This window comes from Lepidochelys olivacea, assembly GCF_965140295.1.
Source record: "Lepidochelys olivacea isolate rLepOli2 genome assembly, chromosome: 10".
Classification (NCBI taxonomy): domain Eukaryota; kingdom Metazoa; phylum Chordata; order Testudines; family Cheloniidae; genus Lepidochelys; species Lepidochelys olivacea.
Window position 1 is genome coordinate 523,820 of NC_140420.1, and position 20,786 is coordinate 544,605.

The 20,786-nt window shown below is 49.7% G+C and overlaps 1 protein-coding gene across 1 annotated transcript; it reads right to left on the reverse strand.

Moving 5' to 3' along the window:
• Positions 1-5,605: 5,605 nt before the first annotated feature.
• IL21R (interleukin 21 receptor) lies at positions 5,606-19,603 on the reverse strand (the record flags this gene model as incomplete). Its single annotated transcript, XM_084640331.1, has 6 exons — positions 5,606-6,696; positions 14,462-14,546; positions 15,651-15,703; positions 17,077-17,166; positions 18,479-18,630; positions 19,489-19,603. The coding sequence occupies 6 exons, from the start codon at positions 19,601-19,603 to the stop codon at positions 5,779-5,781; spliced, it is 1,413 nt and encodes a 470-aa protein (XP_084496457.1). The 3' UTR covers positions 5,606-5,778.
• Between the last annotated feature and the right edge of the window lie 1,183 nt (positions 19,604-20,786).

Sequence of the window (20,786 nt, forward strand, 5' to 3'; positions counted from 1 at the left end):
TGTGGTTTGTTCACCAAGCAGCAACAGTTCTGGTACATAAAGCAGAGTTCACTGTGCCTTGTTTTAAAGCTACTCTCAATAACCAATGGCAAGTTTCTCTGAGATGATCAGGCTGATATGAAGTAGCCACATCTGCAATTACTCATTAGTGAGGGAGCAATTGCTGAATTTACGTTAAGGGGTTAACTTTACTGAGACTGAACTATTTGCTGAATGACTTAAAATACCTTCTTAGAGTTTTTTTAAAAAATGAGTACAAGAGCTTTTTATAAGTGACCTAAAAACACTTCCTAGCCCTGCCGGAGTGTGAGCGGCGAGACTGCTGTCATCCTCATGCCCCAGGCTCAGATACATTTGTACGCCATGAGCACTGAAGCGTATGGAGCAGGACCTATCTTATTCTGTGCTCTGTAAGGTACCAAACAAAGTCTGGGCACTGCATAAAGAATAAGTATCCAGCCCAACACTGAGCTCTGGCTTATTGAGGGTTTCCCTTGTCTGAGACCTAGAAAAGCAGTCAAGAACTTGACCATGGCTTGGTAGAAGTAGCTTTACTGTTAGCTTTGCTACCTGCACAGTCATTTACACATGGTATCTGAGATGCATCACAACAGCCAGAGGAGAGCCAGAGAGAGAGAGATTAAAGCCAGAGAAGCAAGGCTTGGCATGACAATAATCTGTTTGGGCGGCGTTAACTTCAGAAGGGTGAGGCAGGCAGGGAGTGTGCGTGTGTGAAGTTGGGAATATTAGAGATGGGAGCCCTGCATGTAGCAGCCGGCTCCTCAGTGTTGCTCTGTGTGTGCACCCTACACAGAGCTTTAGGGTGGGATTTCCCAACATGCTCAGCACTGGCCTAGCTCTGCTCCCATTGATGTCACTTGTAAAACTCTCATTGCTGCTAATGGGGGAGTGAGGCCAGCATCACATGCCTTGGGAAATGCCACCCTCATGCTCACTGTGCAGGTTTGCTTTCTAAACATGAACTCTCCAAATCAGGCAATGAAAAACCAGAGCGCCTCTGAAATGGGAACTATTTCTTATAGGTCACCCTGAGACAAATGTAGCCAGCTGAAGTATGGAAGTATGGGCTGGATGAATGCACTATAAGGTGGGTAGAAAGCTGGCTAGATTGTCGGGCTCAACGGGTAGTGATCAATGGCTCCATGTCTAGTTGGCAGCCGGTGTCAAGTGGAGTGCCCCAGGGGTCGGTCCTGGGGCCGGTTTTGTTCAATATCTTCATAAATGATCTGGAGGATGGTGTGGATTGCACTCTCAGCAAATTTGCGGATGATACTAAACTGGGAGGAGTGGTGGATACGCTGGAGGGGAGGGATAGGATACAGAAGGACCTAGACAAATTGGAGGATTGGGCCAAAAGAAATCTGATGAGGTTCAATAAGGATAAGTGCAGGGTCCTGCACTTAGGACGAAAGAACCCAATGCACAGCTACAGACTAGGGACCGAATGGCTAGGCAGCAGTTCTGCGGAAAAGGACCTAGGGGTGACAGTGGACGAGAAGCTGGATATGAGTCAGCAGTGTGCCCTTGTTGCCAAGAAGGCCAATGGCATTTTGGGATGTATAAGTAGGGGCATAGCGAGCAGATCAAGGGACGTGATCGTTCCCCTCTATTCGACATTGGTGAGGCCTCATCTGGAGTACTGTGTCCAGTTTTGGGCCCCACACTTCAAGAAGGATGTGGATAAATTGGAGAGAGTCCAGCGAAGGGCAACAAAAATGATTAGGGGACTGGAACACATGAGTTATGAGGAGAGGCTGAGGGAGATGGGATTGTTTAGCCTGCAGAAGAGAAGAATGAGGGGGGATTTGATAGCTGCTTTCAACTACCTGAAAGGGGGTTCCAAAGAGGATGGCTCTAGACTGTTCTCAATGGTAGCAGATGACAGAACGAGGAGTAATGGTCTCAAGTTGCAGTGGGGGAGGTTTAGATTGGATATTAGGAAAAACTTTTTCACTAAGAGGGTGGTGAAACACTGGAATGCGTTACCTAGGGAGGTGGTAGAATCTCCTTCCTTAGAGATTTTTAAGGTCAGGCTTGACAAAGCCCTGGCTGGGATGATTTAACTGGGAATTGGTCCTGCTTCGAGCAGGGGGTTGGACTAGATGACCTTCTGGGGTCCCTTCCAACCCTGATATTCTATGATTCTATGATTCTATGAACTCAGAGCAGGAGGCCCCAGAGAGCTTCATAAAGTGGTTACTGTGAAACTGGACATATTTTGTTTCCTCTGCTGGCGAGGGGACTTGGGACCCTACATTCAGGGCCTTTCCCCATCACTGTGGCTTGTCAATCACTCTGGAAGTGTTGGGGTCCATGTAAGGCCAAGAGCTCTGATGACTAAGCCAACATGCAGCTGAGAAGGAAGCACCAGCACTTAGGAGCTCTGCAGCCAGCTCGTAAAAGACTGACCCTCCCTCCCCAGTTTCATTTGATATTCATGTTAGAAAACATGGGGCCAGTCTCCAAATGGGAATTTAGCTGTGGAGCAGTTTAGCCTCTGCTGTGATCACAGGCTGTCTTGGTCTCTCTGTGCTGCTGCTCTGCCTTCACTAGGGCACACCCAGGGAGTTAGCCCAGTTCTGCATTGTGTCCTCTACAAGGGAATGTTGCTGCTTTTTAACCACATGTACCCCAAAACACTTCGCAGAATGTACTGAACCAACTGTGCAAACTGGAGCTCAGTGCAATCCCCGGCTAGAGTGGAACATGTCAGCTCCTTCCCAGACCACACCAGGTCAGGCAGAAGACTCCTGTTTCCAATTGAAACAGCAGGGGGAGAGCAGGAAGGCCAGATGCAATTTGGCCAAGAGATTGGGACCACACCCTTATTTTTGTGTTCCATGGTGATGGGAAGCCAGCACTCCCTAGCACCGCACTGGAGCATTGCGGGGACAACTAACCCAGAACGCAAGGCAGCCCGATTGACTCCCCTATCTGGAGCATGCACGCGGCATACCTTAACGCTATGCTGAGGCACCAGGGTCAGGCCCCTCCTAACTGGCAGTCAGCAATTCTATCAAATGAGATGGAAGGGAGTCTCTCCCCAGCCAAGCAGGTAGGAGCCATGCTGAGCTGGTCCCAGCTGGGAGTGCCCCTCCCCTGGCCGTGCTGAACTGGTCTCTGCTGGGAGTCCCCTCCCGCCAGTAGCAGGGTCGCCAACTCTCATGATTCTGTCATTAGCTTTGCGGTAGCCGACGTTTCTCCCAAGCCCTGGCTCGTTGAGTCATGTGATTACATGAGAATTTTCAGCTTTCATTCAAAAGCAATCAAAGGTAAGTTTCTAGGCAGCCCTCCTGGCTGTGGAGAAAAATGTGACCCAGTGCAGCCTGGGGGCTCTGCAACTAGCTCGTAAGAAATAAGAACGTGGAATTTATTGTTTGTAAAAATCGCATGCTTGTTTGGGGCCTAGTTTGTAACTTTTGACACTTAGGGTTGGTGATGCTGTGGCAGAGGGGGCCTGTCGTGGGAAGCCCCTCTTTGCAGATCTTACATGTCTTATCTCTGCATGGACTTCCCTCCCTGGGGCCTGTGCAGGGTCAGGTCAGAAAGGTCTAGTACCTCAGAGCGAACTAGGTGATGAAAGCCTCCGGCTGAGCAGCAAGAGATCGAGCAAGCCTATGTGCTCCTCTGCTGCCCCCGCGAGGGCACGGGGGTTAGCACGCCCTACAGCACCTGAGGGGGCTGCAACATGTCCCCACAGACCGAGGCAGACAAGGCCCTGGTCTACACTGGGGGGGCTCGATCTAAGTTACACAACTTCAGCTCCGTGAATAGTGTAGCTGAAGTCGACGTACTTAGAGCTACTCACCACGGTGTCTTCACTGCGGTAGTCGACGGCTGCCGCTCCCCTATCGAGTCTGCCTGCGCCTCTCGCGGCGCTGGAGTACAGGAGTCGACGGGAGAGCGCGCGGGGGTCGATTTATCGCCCCTAGACTAGATGCGATAAATCAACCCCCGCTGGATCGACTACTGCCCACTGATCCGGCGGGTAGTGTAGACATAGCCAAGGAGGGGAGCAGAGCTGCAGAGGGGAGGGAGTTGGGGCCAGAGGGTAGGGTGACCAGATGTCCTGATTTTATAGGGACAGTCCCGATTTTTGGGTCTTTTTCTTATATAGGCTCCTATTACCCCCCACCCCCGTCCCGATTTTTCACACTTGTTGTCTGGTCGCCCTACCAGAGGGGGCAGTGGGGCCCTAGAGGCTGCACACGGGGATATAGACAGATGAGGCCAGAGGAGCTGTGCCAAGAGGGGGCTGCATCCAGCAGAGGGGCTGAGGCTGGAGAGGAGGGGGCTCTGCCGGGAAGTCCAAGGCTACATCGAGGGGCATAAGGCAGACATTAAGTTGCCTCTAAACCTGGCTTGATGCAATTCTAGAATTCGGGGAGGAATCCCAGGGGTGAGCCTGAAGACGGCATGGCTAGGGCTCTCCTTGCTCTCTGCATCTTGATGAGCAAGCCAACCTGAAGATTTGCAGGGAGGGCACTTCCTACAAACAGAGGCCCAGGCATGCTGCCCCTGGGCCAGAGGTTCCCTGCTGGCTCAGAGATACTCTGCATGCCCAGAACAGGTCTCCTCCTGACTCTGGATCACTGATCGTTTACTCTGTGCTTGTGAATGGTGAGTGATGCTGCCCACTGGATGATGCCTGATCTCTCCTAGGAGAACTGGTGATGCTGCAGGAATCCCAGGGAACAGGAGGGATATACGGGGGCAGGAGGAGTTTATTTGTATCACAGACAGAACAGGATTATTACACTGGAAATGCAGCAGACTGCAGGCCTGGGCCCCTACACTCGCTAACAATATTATATTAACTTTACAATGCAGTTGTCCTAAATAACACAAAATGCAGTCACAAAACAGCCGGAGGCAAATGTTTTCCTGATCCCAGTGCATGTGTCACGAGTGGCTCTATTACAAGCAGGAACAGTCCAGGTTTAGTACTGTTGAAGAGTTATACTGCAGTAGTGCCCAAAGGCCTGGGTTAGGGCTTTATTATAGACAGACACACAGACACACAGACAGACACATAATCCCTGCATTTCTTGCATAAATCTACAAGCCACTACAATGCTATAATTAACGTGCTTAGAAGGTATTTTTAAAGATGTTGCTTAAAGAGGCAGCCCCGAAAGCGGTGAGAATTTGTCTGGAGTTGGAAGGTGTAGCTTTGCTGAGAAACTATTACATTAAGATGTAGGTTCAAAGAATGAGGGGGTAAGATTCTGGTCTGCAGAATATACTGTCAAGCCTGACTGGAACTTAGCCCTGAAACTTGAGTTCTGTTCAGTTTCTTGCACACTAAAATTTGGGTGATGATGCTTACAAAAGCTCTAAATGCCACCAAACTCTCAGGCCAAGTGCCACTAGAGAGAGCGAGTCATTTGAAAGTTTCATACTCTCTTTATAAACATGGCTTCAAAATCTTGTGCATTTCCCCAGGCTCAAGGTCCATTCCCAGGGTGCAGCTGCTTTTCCTGCATGGAAGAAATGAAATTCCATGGCTCAGTGTGCACCACTCTGACCAGCGAAGCTGTCAAAAAGTTGTTCATGTCAAATTTGATGTGACATGAACCTAGGGTGTATAGCAGCAGGAAAAGGCAAATTTCTGTGCAGCTGCTTGTTTCAGTTGCATGAAATACAGGCTGTTTGCACTCAGCACTAAGCATTTTGTTCTGTTCGTGTTGTGCTGCATAGGTTTTCTGGGCTCCTGTGTTAGTGCCTAGGCTTGGAAATGGCAAGCAGCATGAGTCCTTAGTTTGTCTGCGTCCCACTGGGCAGCGTGGCAGAGCGACAGGAGACCCACTGTTTGACGTAACTCCGCGGGAAATTCTCTCCTTCATTTTCAAGTGTGATGGATCCAGAAGTACAGCCTGAATTGGTCTGACTGCTTTTCTCAAATTCACACTCGATTGGACTCCCACAATCTGAGTCCACAAATCCACTGTCAATGGTGTCTAAATCTATGCATATTGCTGGGTAACCATCACCAGTTCGTGTATTAGGAGAGAAAAAGTCATAAGGGCCATCGCTATAGGAAACACTTTCACCATCTGGAGAAGGCAGAGAAGCTGGACTTTCTAAATCCCACTGCTCATGATGCAGGCAAAGGGCCTCTAAAATACTCCCCATCCCTCCTCCCAGGGCCTCTGCCATTGGGCGATGCACCGAGGGACTTGCACTCCTCCATGAGGGTTCCATAGACACAGAGCCAGAGGAAATTATGTTATCTTGTGCACTCAGGGCAGCCAGAGGCAAACTGCTGGAAATTTCACTGTTGTCACCGTCAAGATTAACCTTGGGGTAGCCATCCTCTCCATCAGCATCCAGATGTTCATGATCCCGGTGAGCATTGTTACAGTTGCATTGTGAGTAACAAGGTGTAAATTCATCAGCCACAGTTACTGTGTCAATAGAGAGATGACCATATGACTGGTCCTGTGTCCCACTGCTACTATTCGAACTGGACAGATGGGACTGGCTGTCCTGACCGTGCATGGCCAGGCAAGACATGCAAGTCTCGCGAGGGTGATCTTTATTGAGTTCTTTCAGCTCCTCAGCTGCAGTGTTGTGGGAAAGGTGTTTGCTGTAAACTTCTAAAACTTCTGGAAGGACAATTCCCCACTCAAAGAAATCCAGTGTTGCTTTGGTACAGGATGCACCAACCCATTTCTGCACAGAGACACAAGGAGAGAGATTATTAGCGCTGCGCTCAGTGGTTGCCAGCAGCTAGTAAATCGCATTGCCTATGGGCAGGGGTGGTATGAGGTGGCGGCGGAGCTGAGACTTGTGGCTACCCAAGGAACTGAATTGTTTTTCAGAGGGAAATCGGACTCTAACCAACCAGGAATGGCAAGAATTTCCGTGGCATTATTGCCAGGCCCAGCAGCTGCAGGAGAATTATCTGTAAGTCAATTCAATTAGGTAGTTTTATGTAGCTCTTCATTTCATTGTTTGTACTTGCCCTTCAAGCTTGGAGTGTGTCCCTGCCTTTGTACTCTGATTGTTCTGGTCAAGCTCCTAGCCTGGCCTTTGCTCCCTCATCACACAGCCCCTACCCCTTTACTGGACCCTGCCTCCCGCTGCATCCAACCCAGCAAGCCCAGCCTTACTGCTCTCTGTCATCATCTCACACACATGGCTCTGCGTGCTTGCTATGCTGCCCCCTATGTCTAGAACACCCCAAACCCCGTTTGCTGCAGCACTGCCCTGGCCTCTGCTCCGTTAGGAGTGTACATAATCCAAGTTTCTTTGTGTGACCTGCCCAGCCCCAGTTCATCCCCCTCTGCTCTGTTCTCACCCTCACTTGTCATGTCCTATGTACATTATGATTTAGCCCATAAGCACCTAGGGGCTGGGACATATCTGTCTGAAGTCGGGGGGGAGGGGAGCCCTCATGGTTGTTGGGCACGGCCCAAAGAAGAATAAATACTTCATTGTCGTTATTTCTCAGCTGTCACTCCTGGCTGAATCCTCTAATTCTCTTTGAAACTCTAGGGGCTTGTCTACACTGCTAAGGTCGATGTAACTTACGTTGCTCAGGGGTGTTAAAAAACTACCCCCCTGAGCGATGCATGTTACATCGACTTAAACTGGTGTCCACACCACACTATGCCAGTGGGAAACGCTCTCCCACCAACATAGCTTCCGCCTCTTGTTGTGGTGGAGTAATTACATTGACGGAGGAGTACTTTCCTGTCAACATAGTGTCGGCGTGGTAGTGAAGACAAGCCCTAGCTAAAACCAGATGTTGTTCCAATGGCCCTGTACTAATTAATATCAATCATTTATATTGCAGAAGTGCACAAACTGTGCTGGGTGCTCTACAGACATCTAGACAAACACAGTCCCTGCTCCAAATTGCGCTCAGTCTAACTAGACAGAGCAGCGAAATGTTGGGGGTCAGGTTTGGAATACTGCTTGTTACCGTCTCACACGTGACATGGAAAACATACATTTAAAGCTGCAATCATAAGGTTTGTGTTGATTAATTGATTTTTAACCCTGGCTGTCTCTGAGCTGTAAAGGGTAGGAATGGGAAGGTGCTTAGACAGTGCAAAAGGCTGTTTACAAAAAAAGTGCAAATCCCTTTTCTTGGAGTTAAACGGGCAGAATGTATTTGCTGCTTGCCTGCTATCTCTCACTCCTTCTCCCAAGGGTCCAGTTCCACTCATAGTACAACAAAATTGTACGAAATAACTAGTAAGCAACACTACTCTGCTTTCATCTCTGTCTGTATTTCTTGCAATATGTTCTCTAACAATGCTGCCTGCACTTAATAATGGGAATCACTTTTGACACGGTCTCCCACAGTATTCTTGCCAGCAAGTTAAAGAAGTATGGGCTGGATGAATGGACTATAAGGTGGATAGAAAGCTGGCTAGATTGTCGGGCTCAACGGGTAGTGATCAATGGCTCCATGTCTAGTTGGCAGCCGGTATCAAGTGGAGTGCCCCAGGGGTCGGTCCTGGGGTCGGTTTTGTTCAATATCTTCATAAATGATCTGGAGGATGGCGTGGATTGCACCCTCAGCAAATTTGCAGATGACACGAAACTGGGAGGAGTGGTAGATACGCTGGAGGGTAGGGATAGGATACAGAGGGCCCGAGACAAATTGGAGGATTGGGCCAAAAGAAATCTGATGAGGTTCAACAAAGACAAGTGCAGAGTCCTGCACTTAGGATGGAAGAATCCCATGCACCGCTAAAGACTAGGGGCCGAATGGCTCGGCAGCAGTTCTGCAGAAAAGGACCTAGGGGTTACAGTAGACGAGAAGTTGGATATGAGTCAACAGTGTGCCCTTGTTGCCAAGAAGGCCAATGGCATTTTGGGATGTATAAGTAGGGGCATTGCCAACAGATCGAGGGACGTGATCATTCCCCTCTATTCGACATTGGTGAGGCCTCATCTGGAGTATTGTGTCCAGTTTTGGGCCCCACACTACAAGAAGGATGTGGAAAAATTGGAAAGAGTCCAGCGGAGGGCAACAAAAATGATTAGGGGACTGGAACACATGACTTATGAGGAGAGGCTGAGGGAACTGGGGATGTTTAGTCTTCAGAAGAGAAGAATGAGGGGGGATTTGATAGCTGCTTTCAACTACCTGAAAGGGGGTTCCAAAGAGGATGGATCTAGACTGTTCTCAGTGGTAGCAGATGACAGAACAAGAAGTAATGGTCTCAAGTTGCAGTGGGGGAGATTTAGGTTGGATATTAGGAAAAACTTTTTCACGACGAGGGTGGTGAAACACTGGAATGCGTTACCTAGGGAGGTGGTGGAATCTCCTTCCCTAGAAGTTTTTAAGGTCAGGCTTGACAAAGCCCTGGCTGGGATGATTTAGTCGGGGATCGGTCCTGCTTTGAGCAGGGGGTTGGACTAGATGACCTCCTGAGGTCCCTTCCAAACCTGATATTCTATGATTCCCTGCCAGCCAGATCCAGGACTAGAGTATGCCAGGCACATCCACGGACAAAAATGGAGACACCCTTCATTCCACCAGCTCTGTACGGGGCTGGTATGGGAATCGTGATGGAATAAATGGGCCTAGAACAGTGGTTCTCAAACTTTTGTACTGGTGACCCCTTTCATATAGCAAGCCTCTGAGTGTGACCCCCCCCCTTATGAATTAAAAACACTTTTAAATATATTTAGTATCATTATAAATTCTGGAGGCAAAGTGGGGTTTGGAATGGAGGCTGACAGCTCGCAACCCCCCATGTAATACTCTCACGACCCCCTGAGGGGTCCGGACCCCCCAGTTTGAGACCCCCTGGCCTAGAGAGCCAAAGGTGCTAGGTTTCCACCCTCTGTAAACAGAACAGCTTTGGAGTTGGTATTTTTCGTTCTTCCATAACTCAGAAATTACTGACCAGATTTTCATTGAATTAAAAATAATAATTAATAAAAGACAACAACCAGCCCTGAGCCCTCTCTGGGCTAAGCCCCTGCCTGGGGAGAGCAGAGAGCTAAGGAGGAATGTTCACAAAGTAAAGAGTAAGTGAAAACAAAGCCATAACTGACCCTCACACTCTCCGCACTCACTACCCACAGCTGCTACCAAGACTCCAAAGCATCTGAGAAGGGACAAGTCCACGGAGTGTGGTACTCTGACTGCCTTTTCCCTCAGGGCTCCCTGTAGAGAATTTCCAGCTTATTTGCAAGAGGAATACCTCAGCTGCCTGGTTTTGTGCAGACAGACTGTGGCTGAATATGTCCTAGAACAGTTGTTTTTTGCCAGCTGGTAATAAAGTCCCTGTTCAGGTGTTAGCAAGGTCACCACATCCTCTGTAGCGCCCTTGTCTGTGCATTTCGTGCTGCGGCTGATAACCGTGTGGGCGACTGTTGCTTTATTCTGCAACTTTATTAATTTCCCAGAAGTTTCTCAGCTTCACCATTTTAGAAATGAATGACCTTTCATTCCCTCTCAGCAGCCTAACGAGGAACAGAGTGGGCAAAACCCTCTGTCCCAGTCCGATGGAGAATGGCTGTCACTTTTCTACCTCAGAGCAGGAAGTGACCTCTGTCCAGAGCGCTGAGACATCCTTTGGGACGAGCAATGCTCAGGGCAGGGCTGCTGAAGACAATGAAAGAATCACTGCAGTTTGAACACCTGTCGCCTACGGGGCTGGGGGTTATCTCAGGGATGCTGGTTTAACCCAAACTGACACCAAATCAGCAAACATCTCCAAATGTACATTCCTTCCATGCAACGACCAGGAAAGCACAGTTCCCCCAAGGCCGCCCCTCTGCTTCCCCAACCGGCCCTACCTCAGTGGCTGGTCAGCACGGCCCCTGCCTTGCCCCCTCCTTTCAGGGTAGTAAGTAGACCTGGCTGCCCTTGCTGAGCTCCCAGCTGGCAGTGCCTCCCTGAGTTGCCTCGGAACCATGGCTGGGATTAGCTCCAGGCTCTCGTATGACTTGGCTCAGCCTCTGGCTAAGGCAGGGGTGGGCAAACCTTTTGGCCCGAAGGCCACACCTAGGAATAGAAATTGTATGGCGGGCCATGAATGCTTACAAAATTAGGGTTGGGGTGCAGGAGGGGCTGATGGCTCTAGCTTGGGGTGCGGACTCTGGGGTGGGGCTGGGGAGGAGAGGTTTGGGGTGCAGGAGGGTGCTCTGGGCTGGGATCAAGGGGTTCGGAGGGCAGGAGGGGGATCAGGGCTGGGGCAGAGGTTTGGGGCATGGAAGGAGGCTCAGGGGTGCAGGCTGTGGGGGAAGCATGCAGAGCAGAGCCCCCTGGCTGCCCCTATGTGAAGGAGCTGGAGTGGGGCCATGGCGCTGCTTTCAGGAGCCGTGTGGAGTGGCTCTCAACCCTGCTCTCTGGCTGGAGTGCTGGAGCGGAACAAGCCCCAGGCCCCGCTCCCCAGCAGGAGCTTGAGGGCCGGATTAAAATGGCTGGTGGGCCAGATCTGCCCACGAGCCATTTTAATCCACCCCTGGGCTAAGGGCACCAGGGGGGCGGGATGTTGCAGCACTTGAAGGTCCCTTTCTGGGAGTTAGTAAGAGACCTCAGCAGCCTCACACTGCTGAGAGGGAGTTTCTTCTTTACCCTGTCAGAGAGCTGAGCTGGCTTATGTCCTGAAATGGGAGATATAAATTTATATTGTTTATCTTCTCTACTGTAACTGTGCACGCGCTTTTAGACAGATACACAGCCGGTCCTTTTAGAGTCCTGCTAAGCCCTTGGCTTCAATGATATCTTGTGGCAGTGAATTCCACATATTTATTATGACTTACATAAAAAATGCTTCCTTTATCAATTCTAAGTGTGTTGCCTTTCATTGTCCTTGAAGGTCCCTTTGCTCTTGTGTTATGAGAGAGGGTGAACGGGAGTGTGCAGTGATTCTCCTCTAGACTAGGCAGTATTTTGTGTACCTCTGTCAAGTCCCTTCTTCTCAAGTCCCTTCTTTCTAATTACACCAATCTTTTCAGTCTCTCATGATACACACTGTCTCAAGGCTTGTAATCAATTTACTTCTTTGTCTCCTAACACCTTCTATTTTTACTATGTTCTTTTGGAAATGCTCTGACCACACAGCACATGGTGTGCCAGGTGCAGACCTACCATTCATTTATGGGATGGCATTATAATATTTTCAGTATACTATTCTAGTCCATTTTTTATATATTGTAATTTTCTGCAATTCTGAGCTAGCATCTCATGGTGCAAAACTGGGAACTCGTTGTGGGAGTCAGCTGCTGCTTGGATCTGGGGCTTGGGTAACCACTCAACTATTATGCAGTAAAGGCAGGGTCATGTGCAGGGAAAGCGGTTTATGCTGAGGCATCAGAATGACTGCAATGAGAGCAACAAGATGGCAAAGTCCCCGGCGTAGATGCCATAGCTGATCAGCCTCAGGGAGAAACACCCAGGAATAAAGAAATGTGTTTCAAACCCCTCAGCAATAAGTGAGGTGAGAGGAGCATGAAAGGCTTGGTAAGTTTAATGAAGGTGCAAGAAGGGAAGAAGGTGGAAATGGAAGAAGGGAGCAGAGAGCAGAAGGGGAGCTGGGAGGGGCACTGTAATGGGAGGCATGTTTTATTTTGTTCTGCATGAACCCATGAGCAGAAAATATGAAACTTTACCCTTTTAACCAACAGTCTCTTTGGGCACCTGGCTAAAGTCTCTACATTAGGGCGCAGCTGGTGTTTCTCCCAAGGGGGTCAGAGAAGAAACAGAAACAAGAACTAGCTTTTGAAGTGCCTCTAATAAGACCTGCTTTAGCAATAGGTTTTGTGAAGGAAGATGAGGTAATGTGAAATCTGTATTCGGACACTGGCATTATCCCCATTCATCCATTGTATGGCAGGGTCCCCTCTGAACCATGCACTGAAAAGCACACTTGGAATTCACAGTCTTTTCCCCTCACTTTAAAGTCCATCAGAATTCCATTGTGAACCCTGCTCTTTGCATGCCATTTAGCCAGAGAGGGAAATATTAAGGATTAAGGCAAAAAAGAGTTTGGCTGTTCTTAAGTGAAAAGAGAATCAGGGTAACTAGATAAAGTTACTGACTAAGACAGATAATATCATATTGCCCCTATATAAATCCATGGTACACCCACATCTTGAATACTGTGTGCAGATGTGGTCACCCCATCTCAAAAAAAGATATATTGGAATTGGAAAAGGTTCAGAGAAGGGCAACAAAAATGATTAGGGGTGTGGAACTGCTTCAGTATGAGGAAAGATTAATAAGACTGAGACTTGTCAGCTTGGAAAAGAGACGACTGAGGGGGGATATGATTGAGGTCTATAAAATAATGACTGGTGTGGAGAAAGTAAACAGGAAGTGTTATTTACCTCTTCTCATAACACAAGAACTAGGGGGCAACAAATGAAATTAACAGGCAGCAGGTTTAAAACAAACAAAAGGAAGTATTTCTTCACAGTCAGCCTGTGGAACTCTTTGCCAGAAGATGTTGTGAAGGCCAAGACTACAACGGGGTTCAAAAAAGAACTAGCTAAGTTCATGGAGGGTAGGTCCATCGATGGCTATTAGCCAGGATGGGCAGGAATGGTGCCCCTAGCTTCTGTTTGCCAGAAGCTGGGAATGGGCGATAGGGGATGGATCACTTGGTGATTCCGTGTTCTGTTCATTCCCTCTGGGGCACCTGGCATAGGCCACTGTCGGAAGACAGGATACTGGGCTAAATGGACCTTTGGTCTGACCCAGTATGGTCGTTCTTATGACTTCAGAAGGATACGCGCCTAACTCAGAGATAGCTGCAGCTTGATGAATGTTACTTGGCTGGTTATTTACCCCTCCAGGTCTAACCATGTTTCCAGGCTGTTACCTACAACTGGTCTCTGGATTAAAAGATCTCCTAGAGGGGATTGCAAGGGCTAACACTGGGTTCCTGGCATAAGCAGAAGACTGGAATGAGAGTGGTCCTAGACTGCACCTCATAAAGCACTCAGATGGCTACTGGGTATACAAGAGAGTGCTTGGCCAGCTATGTCCTGGGTATAACATCTTTATGATATTAAGGTGCAGCACAAGAGCCATATTCCGGTGCAGTGCAAACATAGAGGCCCAAACACAAAGCAGCAGGGAGAGGCTGTGCAGAGCTGGTTTAGCTCCCCAAGGGTTGTGAGTGAATCTGCTGTGTTACTGCAGTAAAAGGTGCTCCACGGGGGTACAATGACAAAGTGGCCAAGAATTTGAAGACTGAAAATGAAAGTGCAGAGCTAAAGACTCCCCCAAATTATTCTCTCCATAGCCCCCAAAGCTGGCCAGCAGGCCTGCTCTTTCCACAGGCAGACACACTGGTAAATTCAAACCTGCACCCAAGTGTCACTTGATATTCTCTTGCAATAGACTCCTCCTCCCATTGCTTCCTCTGGAAAGCCCTAGCCTGAGTGAAGGAGCTGGGCCGTTTGTTTTAATTCTGCCGTGTGCCCCTCTGCTTGTGGACGTGATTTGTTCCATTTATACCTTGAAATCTCCGTTGTGTACCACATAAAGTGGTTTGAAAAAGGGAGCAGGATCTGGGACGAAAACCCCCAGCTTTTTCCATATGCTGGAAGAGAAAGCAAGAGCAAGGATTCAGTGTCAGGCATGTTTCACAGTCCAAAGCCAAAGCATCTGGGATTGAGCAGCTGGAGTCGCCTGCCCAGGCCTTGTTGGGAGCCTAATTCCCCTTGAGTGGGTTCTGCTAAGAAAATGGACGGATCTGCCCTCGGGATAATGCTCCATCCTCCTATATATCAGGATGGACCAGGCTAATGGAGTTTTCGACTAGCGTGATCTCCAGGCTCTGCCCAACAAAAATGTGAGCCAGGAGCCCTGCCTCCCGAAATGCTCAGCACCCCCTCCTGAAATGCTCAGGCCCCAGGCTTGTCTTGAAAAAAGGCTCCCAGCTTCTGCCCCAGAATTTTGTGGTCCTTGCCCCCCAACCCTACACATGGTCTCCCAGGCCTGGAAATGCCCAGTGCCCAGGGTCCCCGGAGGCTACAAAGCCCAGGGACCCTTCCTTCACCCAGCCTGAGGTGGGAGTTCGTAAGAGCTTGGAGTAGGTGCACTTTGCCCGGTCTGGGTTCTGCTCCCAGATTCCCCCGTCTGGATCATTAGAGACTCTATCTCACCTCGCCCCAGGCGCTGTGGCTTTCACACAAGCAGTAATTAGCTGTGCTCCCAGTTCAGAAGGGCAGGAGAAAAGTCCAGCCCACGAGAGCTTCACTGGAACCATGGCTCCACTAGAGGGCAGAGTCCCCCCAGAAAGGAGAGGGCGAGGAGTCAGCATGCTAACAACAGAGGCCCCGGAGCTCGCTTGCCCCAGGCAGCAGCAGATCTCTCTGGGAAGGGCCGTGCTGTGGGCACAGACAGGGCTGTGAGCCCACCAAGCACTGCCCCAGTCCTATTCACCCAGGAGATCATAGTAGAGGGCTGAGTCTTTGTGCCTTTCATGGTGGGATACTAATGAAAGTGGAGTCCCCTCCCCTCCTCCTGGGAAGAGGAACAGCGCTGTGCAAACAGTCGCTAGTTAACTGCTGACTTGGACTGACAAGGGTCAGAAACCTTGGGACTGGGCGGTCACATAGAGCAGATGCCGAGCAGAGTATTTCCCAGCACCCCCTGTGTGTTCTTACCTCTGGTGTCTGGCCAGAAACACTGTGATGGAGACAGCAACCAGAGCAAAGGCGAGCAGCGACACCAGCCATCGTACTCCTGGGCTCTCTGAGGGAGAACCAAGTAGGATTAGTCAGTTCTTACCCTGCATTTCGGCTTCTGTCTAAAGATACCAGAGAAAGCAGGAGAAGTCAAGGACAGAGGGGTGGAAAAGCACTGGGATTTCTACACCCCAAATCTTTTCCTATGGGCTCTGAGGTGCTGGCCGGTGGCACAGCTCTCTGGAGCTGGGGTCAGGCATTTCTTTTCCTCCTTGGGAGCCCAGATGGTATTGCTCCCATGGCAGGGGTATGGGCAGCACAGAATCTGATTGCAACCTGGGCTGTTTGTCCACAGCTTTGGCAGAGTTGCATCCTGCGGACATCACACTTTGTTGGATCACTTTCTGTTAGGAGACACAGGACTCAACGTGCAGCTCCGTGTGCCAAGGATCCCTGTTCTGGTATTGGTCAGCTGTGTCTGATTAGCACCTCCCTGGGACACCTTCCATGGGCTTCAGAAGTAGGCAAGGAAAGGGGGCCTGGATGATGAGGCAGGCAAGTGGCCTGGGGTGCAGGGGGAGGGACACAAAGACATCATATGGACTGAGCTACAACATAAACCTACAACACAGAGCAGAAAGCACCCTTGGCATATGCCTCAGGGGAGAGCCCAGCTCCGGCAGGTGGAAGTCCTTTGCCAATAGCCAATAGCCCTAGTCCCTCCCCCTGCACAACTTGAGGAAATATTCCCCCAAGGCACTGGTGGAAGCACCCTCTACCCACTTGGCCAAATATGCTACCTATGTTGCTTAGTGCACTGGCATGAGCTCTATGCATGAGTCAGAATCACATGCTGTATAATGTGAATGCCAGATCGCTGTACCAAACCTCAGTGTCAAAGCTGGATATAAACTCCCCAGTCATAAAAGTCAGAGCCCTGAACTCAAATCTGAAAGCAGGCTCCCCGAACCCAACACCCAGATCTGAATGTGGGACCCTGAACTCCAATAATGGAACCTGCTCATCCCAGACTGTCCCGATTTCTGAAAATTATCAGCAAGCAGGATCCTGGAAGGCCAACATTTAAAGAGAACTGGTAATAGCCCTCACTGCTCTGTCTTCAGGGGATGGTGCCTCCCGAGGTATGTCTACCTGATGTTAAAACCCAGGGCAATGAGTCTCAGAGACCAGGGCTGAACAACGCAATGGGCTGAGCTTTGTGCTGTGACTCTGCAGCCATGGTCCTGGCTCCTGTTTTAATAAACTACAGTTTCAGGAACTGTTCACTAACATCAGACAGGGGAGGATGCAGCAAGGACAGGAAGGCAAAGAGAGGCTGATGCTCTGTTTACCCTCAGGTTCAGTTTTCAGGGTTAGCAGGGGACTCCATTCACTCCAAACCCCAAGGTAGTCAGAGCCAGGGCGGGGCTTGGCTCGCACCTGGAACTCATAGTCTGTGTCCCTCTGGAATTCCAGGGGCAGGAGCACCATGCTTCGCTTGTCCTCTGGGATCACTTTACTCTTCTGATTCTGTGCAAAGTGAAACACCACAGCAGCTTTTAGCAGAAGTTGAGGGTTCGTTCCCAGCCCCCTCTCGCTCCCCACCCGCAAAGGTTCTGCTTCTGACTAAGAAAGTGTCAGTTTCAATATTAGACCAACAAACTGTAACCTTTCAGAACCATCTGATCCCGTTGCTTTGCCCTCTGAACAGCAATGACATCTCACTAGAGACAGGCCTAAGCCCACAAAACAGATCTGGCTTGCAAGCATCCAAAGTCTTGCAGGTGTCGAGGTCTGGGTTTTTCGATCCCATCTATCTTTATTCCAGCACTGATGGGTTAGCACTTCCTTAGTTCCTTGCAGAAGGCGATGCTTTGACCCCCAGCTCCCTCTGAAATGCTCTGTTCTGTTGCACTGTTGGTAGCTAGACAGGTCTGAACACATCCTAGAAAGGAGAAGAGGGCGGTGGGACTTCCCCTGCAGGGAGCCACCAGGGCTGGGTCAGACCTACCCCCAAGAACTTCTCCTGGCTCCAGGAAGCTTTGTACCCACCATGCTGCTTTCTACCTCCATCACTCCTCAGCTGCAGGGGGAGGGGTCCCTGTATGGGGAGTTGCCCCCCATTCACCTAATCTCCATGCAGCCAGACCCCCCCACCCCCAGAAACTCCCAACTGTGGGCTCCCCCACCTGAATCGCCACCCTGCCAAGCCTCACCCCCTGCATCCAGAGCCCCCCTGCTGAGCTCCACCCCCATGCACCCAGATCCCCCACAAAGCCTCACCCCCTCTTTGCCCCCCCCAAATACAGTAGTCAAACTATGCCTCTGGCTGAGGGAGAGGGGCATGCAGCCTGTCCGTTTCTCCAGGGGAGCACAGTCTGGAGTGCAATTTGCCTTAAGCAGTAACTTTATCGGAGATGTCTGTACCTAGCAGTACCTAGGGCAGATGGGGAGCCAGGCAGCCAGGGTCTGGATCTCTGCATAGGATCTAATAGCCCCGAGGCTAATCCTTGGCTGGCTGCAGCATTGGACTGGTGTACAATTCATCTGGTGTAGGACAGGCCTGAGCTAGAAGTCTTGCCTACAAAAGACAGAGCCTCTCAAACACGAGGACAAACTAGCCTGATCTCCAAATGCTGCTTCAACCTTAGTTCTGTTTCCAGCCAAGACAATCAAATGAAAACACCACGTACACCCCAAGGACATCTTCTCCTCGCCCACCCACATCAGAGCTCAGGGTTATTATTTTACAAGTTCCTGGGCTTCTCCTGCTTTGGTTCATGCCTGAACATGTGTTCTGCTGGCACATGCAATTTCATGGGTATCCTTGCTTCCCTCTTACCGCCCAGGTGTCACTCTTCTTCTTATACCGCAGTTCATATTCCAGCTCATCATCCAAATAGTAATAGAGAGAGTTCTGATAGATGGTTTTCCAGGAGATATTATATCCATTTGAAAACACGGCAGTCAGATTGAACGGAGGATAAGGTTTAACTGTAGGTGGGAACACAGAAAGACAAATTGTGCCGATTTTTACAATCCTGAGACCTCCCAGCCCCGAGGAGAGGTGCACAGTCTGGGTGCAGTGGACTGGAATTGTCTTTGAAAGCATCAATTACTTATTACTCATGGCCATGCAATGTCGTCCATTTTCCTGTAATCTTTTTCACACTCATCTAGACACTTGTTACCTGACGTTTAATTTTCAGAATAAACCGAATCCCGAGACTCCGACAGTGGGTTACAGCCCTTTGTGCGTCTAGTTGGGCACCCATTAACCTCACGGCTTATTGCAGGATTCAGGGTTCAGCACCATGCTGTGTGAACTGGCAGAATAAGCTATGCCAGAATCTACCCTGAACTTCCCATCAGGAAGACCAACTCCCCTGTACAAGAGGTGACTCAGGAAAGAGGGAGAGGCCCTGCCTGCATTATTCTAGGGATATTTTATGCCACCAGACAGGGCAATAACTTCATGTTGCTCTTTAATTTCCCACTGGAAAGGCTGCTACAGTCCTGTACAGGGGATATTTGTGACATGTTCAATGGCAGTGACCCTTCACTGTCACGTCTGATTCTGGCTAAATAACTAACATCATAGTTATTTGGATCCGGAGCAGATCTGAGGTGGGAACAAGTCACCTGATACTCAAGGGACAAGAGCTATCTAGGGACCCACTCCAGCCTTGGCAGTGGGTTAGTATCCTTATGCAGCAGGCCCCCTACCTAGCAACAGGCATGCGCAAGCCCTTGATGCTGTTTTATGCACCCATAGGAGACTCAGAGCTACATATGCCCAGAGGCACCTGGATCTAAGTACTGAAAGCCAGGCTCATGATTTCTTGTACTTACTATTCTTGCTCAGAAGAAATTCACTGCATGCTTTGGAAGTTGTGTACTGCCCATCAGCTAGCTTTGTTACATCTACTCTGAACTTGTCATCAGAATTGAATTCCTTCAGGTCCATGGAGCATGTGTACTGAGTGTGAGTAGCAGTTCTGGACGACTGGAGGAGATTGCAGAAGTGCTCAGAAATTTTCATCTCTTCTTCAAGGAACCTTTAAAAATCAAATATACGTCCATTCATGTTTTAATGGGGCTGGGCTGTGATTTGTTTAACAGCTGTGACAAAGCTCTGTCCTTGCCTCCGTGGATCCTGCGTTTCCTGGCGGATTTCACTAGCCTCATAGATTCATAGATATTTAGGTCAGAAGGGACCATTATGATCATCTAGTCTGACCTCCTGCACAACGCAGGCCACAGAATTTCACCCACCACTCCTGCAAAAAACCTCACACCTATATCTGTACGTATCCCTTCTCTCTCTAGAGACAAGGGTCACAGTCTACTGAGCCATTTTCATCATAAGCCAGCGAGGGAGGTGAGGAGAAGTTATCTTTCCTTGCACAGTCTCTGTTGTCTCCCAGTCTCAGTGATTAATCAGGGGGCAAAGGTGGGGGGGGGGAGCCCGGGCCCACCCTCTGCTCCGGGCTCCAGCCAGGGACCCTAATAGTATCAGCTATGGTAGCTGACCTTTTAGAAACATGACATGTACAATTCCCTGGGCTACTTCCTCCATAGCAGCCCTCACTTCCTCAAGCTCCACTTCACCCTTACCTCAGAGCCTCCTTCCTTGTGCCTGACATGGTGTGTACTACTCAGCCTCTCCAACAGCGCAACTTCCTCCCACAGCTCCTGACATGCACCCTCACCTGACTGACTGGGAGGCTTTTAACTAGTTTCAGCCAGCCCCTGATTGGCTTCAGGTGTCCCAATCAACCTAGCCTTCTCCCTGCCTTCTGGAAAATTCTTAATTGGCCCCAGGTGTCTTAAGTGACCTGGAGCAGCTGCCATTTCACTTATCCTGGTACCAGGGATTTGTTTAGCCTGGAGCTAATATATCTATCTCCCACTACTTTTCTATAGCCATCTGGCCTTGCCCCGTCACATATCCCCCTCCTCTGCTCAACACCATAGAGTTGGGCAACTTGGGACGCCAGGCAGTATGCTCATGACAGACCATCAGCGTTGCCATGGTGGCATCCAGCCCTGTGCCATATGTGGAACTGGAATGGTTGGCGGGATAAGAACCACCTGGTGACCCTTGCATTCTTTTCCTTATTCCGCTGCATCCACTGGAGGGGTGCATA